General features: G+C 48.3%; 1 protein-coding gene across 1 annotated transcript; it reads right to left on the minus strand.

The window, feature by feature from the left end:
* Nucleotides 1-2,574: 2,574 nt before the first annotated feature.
* Nucleotides 2,575-6,888, minus strand: LOC135974577 (uncharacterized). The gene is made up of 2 exons (XM_065563000.1): nt 6,437-6,888; nt 2,575-3,246 (listed from the first exon to the last, which is right to left on the minus strand). The coding sequence occupies exons 1-2, from the start codon at nt 6,858-6,860 to the stop codon at nt 2,672-2,674; spliced, it is 999 nt and encodes a 332-aa protein (XP_065419072.1). The 5' UTR covers nt 6,861-6,888; the 3' UTR covers nt 2,575-2,671.
* Between the last annotated feature and the right edge of the window lie 470 nt (nt 6,889-7,358).

Genomic DNA, 7,358 nt, shown 5'->3' on the forward strand with positions numbered 1-7,358 from the left:
TTGCATGAAGCATATTTCAGTTACATTATATTCACTTATTATTAAATTTTTATAAAACCATATAGACTGCACAACATCACAGTTTCTTCAGCAGCACCAGTGGTACATTCTTGCAAAAGGCCTTCTTCAGACTATTGAAGAAATCAAGCCCTTAGACGTTGGCTTTTTATTCTCTTAGCTCTCCATTGTATCTTTTCTAAAAGGATTGTTGCCTGGGCAATGCTTGAGTAGAAGTAACTTATAATTTTGGGGCCTTAGTTACTATACGCCCTACCACGCTAGCTATTTTACATATCCAAAGGGCTTTACAATCATTAACCAATAGATTAGTGTTTTTTCATGCACTGATTTTCATGTGGCAGTTCAGACACCTGAGGAAACACCTATTTCATGTGTGTCAAAACGTTGCCAGCATGGATGTGAGCTCCCATGAACACCTAACAGGGTCTGGCTTTTACTGATGGCATTGGGGTTCAGTTCATGGCCTGCCTGACTGGAGACATTCTGATCTCTAGGCAGTTCTCTCTGCTCAGCGGGAGGATGCCACTGGAATCAGGAGGATGGGCTGGGTAGATGGTCACCTGGTGGGGGACACTGCCCAATGTGCAGATAAAGAGACTGACTGACTCCGGAACTCCACTGCGGCAAGAGGCAGAAGCGGAGTTGATGGGGGAGCAGCGGCAGTCGACCCCGCGCCGCGAGGACGTGAAGTAAGTCAATCTAAGTCGATCTAAGATATTCTCGTAGCTGAAGTTGCGTATCTTAGATCGATCTCCCGTGCCAGTGTAGACCAGCCCTTAGACACAGAGAGCTGAACTGAGAAAAGAAACCAGAAATCCTGCCCCCTAGTTCCCATATTAGATTTTATCCCTAATAGTTAGAGATGGACTTAAGCCCTGATACATGGGGTTTAATATCCTTAACATCATATTTTTGATATCCTTAATTTTGATAACTCCAGATATTCTTATTCTTCATATAAACTTCCTATCCCATTTTGAATTTTACTAACTTCTTGGCCTCAACAACTTCCTGTGGCAATGAGTTCCACAGCCTAATTACATGTTATGTTAAAAATATTTCCTTTTCTGTTATTCAAATTAGCCCAATGTAGCATGTGGTCCAGACCACTCGGTAGACCTGACCTAAGCCTATAATTATTACCATTCTACCAATTTACCAATTTGTGTCACATGAAAACCTTACTAGTGTGGGGGAAAAAGACCCCCCCCCCCCCCCCCGCAATTGTCCAGGCCTTTGTTTGTTGACCTGGGCCTGTCTTGTAGCTAACAGGCCCAAAGCCTGAACCAAAAACTAGCTGTATCTCATGACTGCGGGGAAGCGGGGGGGAGGCAGTGGAAACCCCAAAAGCAGGAACTATTTGCAATATGTGCCTTATGCTGTGAAATGTGCTAACTGCTTGTGTGAGAAGATTATAATCAGTAGGCGTGAAGCTTTTGTAACGGTAACCCATAGGCCTAAGACATGTAACCCATGCCCTCTCTTACCCCTATTGTGTAACTACCCCGTGATACTGCTGTACTCCATGATAACCATGGTGAAACAGGTCCGCCATAAATGGTATGGTTGCAACACCCTGGAAAGAACCGGAGGGGACCCTAACTCTTATTTACACCCCTAAAAGGAGGGATTGCTCAACCTTAGAAAGAACCGGTAGAGACCCCAACTCAAATTGTGGGGAAGGTTGCAGCAACCCTGGAAAGTACCAAGAAGGACCCTAACTCTTATTGCACCCATGCTGGGCATAGTTACAGCAACTCTGGAAAGTACCAAAAAGACCCCAACCCTTGTCATGTGTTAATTCCAAATAAGGGCAATTATTACTCAAGTGTGTGATGTATTTGCAGTTTTAAACCTTAAGTATTCAGTCAATGCTTTGTTTCTGGGGAGTCGTTCCGATACAGCTACCCCCAACGCGTTGGTGTGTGTTCAATAAACGGGCCTCAGGCTTGAGTCTCTGTCAAATTATTGCCTAGGGTGGTTTTTTCCACGACACTAGCAATGATTTAATTTTTTCTTCCGGTTATTATTGATCCTGTTTTTCATAGGAGACTGTATGACTGGAGAAATGGTAACACTGTGTCATCACAGATAACAAAAGAAGTAAAATCCAGTTGATTGGGAGGTGAAGAGATATTTATACAAAACTGTCTCAGGGACCACCTGCTTAACTGAAATGTCCACAAATACTTGGGAGAAAAACTTCATATGATTCATATGCCCTGTCCCTTCGGTTAAAAGCAGAGAGAACTTCAGCTATGTTTCTACTGAGCTCCAACATGATTGCCAGTAAAAACTAGGGCAGACAGGACTTGACAAGGTGTGAAATCTTGCTCCCATTGAAGTTAATGGCTAACCTCCCACTGACATCCATGCAATCAAGATTTCATCTCATATTTTGTGTTTCTTTTTTGATGAAATGAGACAGCCTTATACTCACTTACAAAGACATAACATATACCTCTTCCACCCTTTCTTTGATCTCCAGCCTACCCCAGTGCAAATCCAGAGAGACCCCAAGGACAGCAGTGGAGTCAGGGCTGGATTCTGATCTCAGTGACCCAGGTGTAAATCTGGTGTAAGTGGGATCGGGCTCGGGCTCGGGCTCACTGACATGTCACATCCCCCTCTGCCCTTACTTAGCTCCGCTCTAAAAATTCCTGTCTTTAGCCTTGGCCATATCCTCCCTAAGCTCTTCAACCACACGTTTTAGCTTCTCGACCAGGTTCTTTACTGTCTCTGTGTCAAGGAATCTCCTGCTCTCCTGCCCTCCCTTTTCTACCACTGGCCACACTAACTGATAAATCTCCTCCAAATTCCTGCAGGCATGTTCATAGCGCAAGGGGTCACCAATGTATGACCTGAGCGCGTTGACTTTCCCAATCAGCTGATTCACAAATTGTATGTCTTTTTTCAGTTTCAGCTCCTCCTCCTCCTCCTTCAGCTCAGTTGGTTCACCACCAATCTTTCTCTTTTCCCTCAGACTGGCCTTGATGTATTCGATCTTCTCCTTGGTTTCTCTCTTCTCTTTGTCACATATACAAACTTCCCATTTGTAGTTGGAGACCTGGATTTTGTACTGGCTGATGGTTTTGTGCAATTCCAAGGCTGCTTTCCGAGCCATGTACATAGACACGTGGCAAATGATGGTTACAATGCTAGCCGACAGGGAAAACTCCTTCGTATCGGTCACTTTTAGGGCTTCTTGAAAAAATTTCATCGAAACTATTTATAAAAAGAAAATTGGGTTTTTGATTAAACAACATTTTTCTAAAAATTACCTGCTTACTCTGGAAAATGTTGATTGTTCTGTTTTATTGTACTTAATTTTATTTGGTCAAAAAAACAAATGCACCAATAATAATAATTAAAAAAAGTCTGAATTAGCTTTTCTGAGGCCTGATGAGATTTACAGTTCTGTTGACTCACATCCCTTTCTCCTCTATGGACCAGGCTCCTTGACCAGACACTATCTCCCATGGTGCACCATCTCCCCACAACGAGAGGAGCATGTGATGCATCATGGGAGATGTAGTTTGACCAAGGAGCCTGGCCGATATAGGAGAATGGACGCACGAGGCACCCAAATTACACCAATGAGGCACCAGCACGTTTCCAAATCAAAATGTTTCAGTTTTCAGTATTTGATCTTTTTGATGAAAACTCAATATTCTGTGGAAAATTGACCCCAAGAATTATTTTTTACATTTTCATTTAAACTTTTCATAGAAACAAATGAGAGAGAAAATAACTTTCACAGCTGCTATAGTCTTGGCTAACAGAGTTGGGTCTTTTGCCTCATGCACTACAGGCTCGTGCTTTACGATCCAAAGGTCCCAGGTTTATTCATGTGGTGAAAGCTGATTCCTTCTGTGCGTCCCCCTGGAGCAAAGCCAACCTGGGCAGTGTCAGGGTGAGCTGTTCCCACACACAGAGCCACCATCACAGTGCCTCTCCCTGACCTAAAGGGTACCCCTGTGACAGACTGTACCCCTGTGTCCCCCCCTTGCACACTATTGTAGTAATCTCTGTGTAAAGTATGCCTTATCAGCTATCATTTGAAAACTCATAATTTACTAGTCTTTATTGTCCTGGTGAAATGTGTGGCAACATTGTAGGTAAAGTTAAGATTCCATTGTATAGTCCGGGGAGTGGCTGAACCGGTTCCTCAAGTGTCTGGGAAACTCCATTTGGGATAACAGGATTTGTGCACATCATTTCTAGTACTAAAATGAGGGCTGGGCAGTACCAGATGTACATTTCAGGGAAAAGTCTGGAGCTGAGAGTGAATTGGGATTTGGGATCACCCTGCATTATAACAAGGCTGGGACGAGCCAAGGTGCGGGCGGCTGACTGGCTCAGCACACCCACACACATAGTTGGGAGGCTGTTGGTGAGGAATCTAGGACCGGAAGCTCTGGCAGAAAAACATTGTGAAGGACAACCTAGGTTAGAGGGCAGGGGGACACAGGGACTGATTAGTCTGGATTGTACCTGGGCATGTCACAACCCCCGCTAATAGACTACGGGAGTTCAATTTCTGTGGCCCGATCAGCAACTTGGCTGAGATTGCGAATGACAGGGTGGATGCAGCAGTTGCAGAGATCCCCCAGAAAGAGTAAACCTAAGGCTGGGTTGGAGCTGGCATGCCCTAGAGGCGATAGGCCCCATGGCCAATTTCCCACCACCTGAGCCAGCCAGTCCCCCGGTCCTGGGGCCAGATCAGAGCAGCCACCCTCTAGCTGGGAAAGGACCCATCTCCCTGTCCTCGACTCCTGAACCAGGCCATCCCCTGCCCTGGGACCACATAGGAAGCAGAACCCCTCTGCCCCCAGAGGATTAGCAACTTTCTACTCGCACAAAACTGAACACTCTTGCCCCGCCCCTGCCCCACCCCTCCTATGGGGCCACGCCCCTTGTTCACGTCATCTCCTCCTTCTTCTGTCGCTCGCTCTTCCCACCGTCACTCACTCACTCACTCATTTTCACTGGGCTGGCTCAGGGGTTGAGGTGTGGGAGGGATGAGGGCTCCAGCTGGGGGTGCAGGCTCTGGGGTGGGGCTGAGGATGAGGGGTTTGAGGTGCAGGAGGGTGCTCTAGGCTGGGAATGAGGGTTTCGGAGGGCGGGAGAGGGCTCCAGTCTGGGGCAGGGTGTTGGAGTAGGTGCCGCCTCCCCACAGCTCCCAATGTCCAGGAGCTATGGCCAGTGGGAGATACGGAGCTGGCACTTGGGGTGGGGGCAGCACACAGCGCCCCCTCACTGCCCCTACGCCTAGGAGCCAGAGCAGGGACACGCCGCTACTTCCGGGAGCCACGTGGAGCCACGGCAGGCAGGGAGCTTGCCTTGGCCCTGCTGCGCCACTGACTGGACTTTTAACAGCCCGGTCAGCGGTGCTGACCATAGCAGCCAGGGTCCCATTTTGACCGGGTGTTCCGGACACCTGGTAACTCTACCCCCCAAAGAAGAAATTCCCTGTGTCCCAGGCTGGATAGGTGATTAGAGGTGGAAGTCCAGAAGAGTTGTGGTCAGGAGAAGGGGCCCCTGTAAGGCTGGTAGAAGCAGCCGGCCAAAGCAGAGCTGGGAAGCAGAGAGACAGCGGAGGGCTGGGTGAGGCCCCAGGATCAGTGTGCACAATTGCCAGGGAATCATTACTGGTGGGGTGAGGCCTGAGCAGTGAGTCAGGGCGCTGGGCGCATCGAGCATCCATGGGGCACAGAGATGACTCTCAGAGGACACTACTGATGACACCAGAGCCAGCCCCACTCCCTAGCCAGGAAGACTTAGGGCCTGATGCAAAGCCCACTGGATCAACGGAAGAAAGTCGATGGCCTTTGGATCAGAATCTTCAACGGGAGCCCTCATGTGTTGAACCTGAGGAGCACCAAGGGGTGAGATGTCTGTTGTAGTTCCCCACTAGCGAAGCCCACCCTGAGGGGGTGCAGTTCCCTGTCATTGAGACTAACCCCTTTGTACCCAGGCCTCCCACACACTTGTTTCCCACCTCAGCCCTAGAAGATAGCCCTTTCCTGGCTGACATGCCTGGGGGTTCCCTCTGGGTGCCCATACTACTATGCTACCCCACAGTGGGTGGGTGTTATGCATTCCCCTCTGTGCCGTCCACAGGGGATGTGAGTCTGTTACAAGCCACAGCTAGGAAGCATAGCTTTTTAACTCAAGCTGCAGCAGCTTGCGCTCTCAGCTCGGGAGGTGCCTGGTTCCATCCCTGGGGTATCAACCAAGGTGGTGGCCATCATGTATGTGGATCAGGCAGAGAAGGGGACACGTAAGACATGGTGACCCATGTACTATGCCTGTCTCTGAGCCAGTGGCAGCAATGGATGTGCTACCAGGCATATGACAAAGGTCTGATATCCTGCTGCACCCATGAGCTGGAGTGGCCTTGGTGGGTACTTACCTAGGAGAGTGAAAACAGGCAGAAGCACCAGGGTGATATATGTCATGATTTTACTACACTTCTCCTCCTTTCTCGCCTTCTTCAGCATTGTCATCATCTCGTCCAGATGGTTCTCGGCCATGTCCAGCTTTACTTGGATGCAAAAGCGCATCTGCTCGTGGTTTTCCATTTGGATCTCTAACTGCCTGAGCTCTCTCTTTTTGACAAGCAGTTCCCTGATTTTGGATCTGAGGGCTTCTAACTCCTTCTTCGCGGCATTCATGTTCTCCAAAGCACATTTACTGTGTCCCTGAATCTTCTGATGCTTGTCCGGGTCTGTTTCGGCCTGGGGCAGGCATTCGGCTAGAGACGCTAGGGACTCCATCCCCATGGTGAACTCACGTACATAGCTGTCATCTTGTGAGGCCCATGTTGAAAAAGCCATGATGGGCAAGCCAGGGACAGGGCATGTACAATCTACACGAGAGAGAGAACTTTCATTACCAGGGACAAGAGAAGGGACAAGAGGAATTGTTTTCTCACCCTTGATCTCGAGATTGCCCATCCCAGGCATTATGCAACAATGGCTGCCTCTCTACAATTAGGGTTGAATGCCCACACAAAAAAGGTATTGTGAAGGCAGTTAGTTCCTTCTGAACATTGTACCCTTCCAGCAGGTGCGATATTAAATGTGTTAGAAAACCAGGAACTGGAGAATGAAGGTGATTGAGAAGGAGCTAGGGGATGGGCAACGCCTCTGAAAACTAACCCCTGATGTAAATCAGTGGAGGTCCACCGAAGTCAATAGAGTCAAGGTCACATCCTGATCTCAGTGACCCTGCAGTAAATCCAGTGACCATGGGGGACTAAATGGAGTCTGGGACGGATTCTGATCTTAATTACCCCAATGCAAGACTAGAGCGACCCCACTGACCTCATTGGA

The sequence above is a fragment of the Chrysemys picta genome, chromosome 12 (genome assembly GCF_011386835.1).
Source record: "Chrysemys picta bellii isolate R12L10 chromosome 12, ASM1138683v2, whole genome shotgun sequence".
Lineage (NCBI taxonomy): Eukaryota > Metazoa > Chordata > Testudines > Emydidae > Chrysemys > Chrysemys picta.

What these genes read in the sequence shown, in the direction of transcription:
- LOC135974577 (XM_065563000.1), bottom strand. Translation starts at nt 6,860, where the DNA reads ATGGCTTTTTCAACATGGGCCTCACAAGATGACAGCTATGTACGTGAG. An exon ending in GCCTGTTTTCACTCTCCTAG is followed by an intron (nt 3,247 to 6,436) that starts GTAAGTACCCAC and finishes TTTTATAAATAG; the next exon opens with TTTCGATGAAATTTTTTCAA.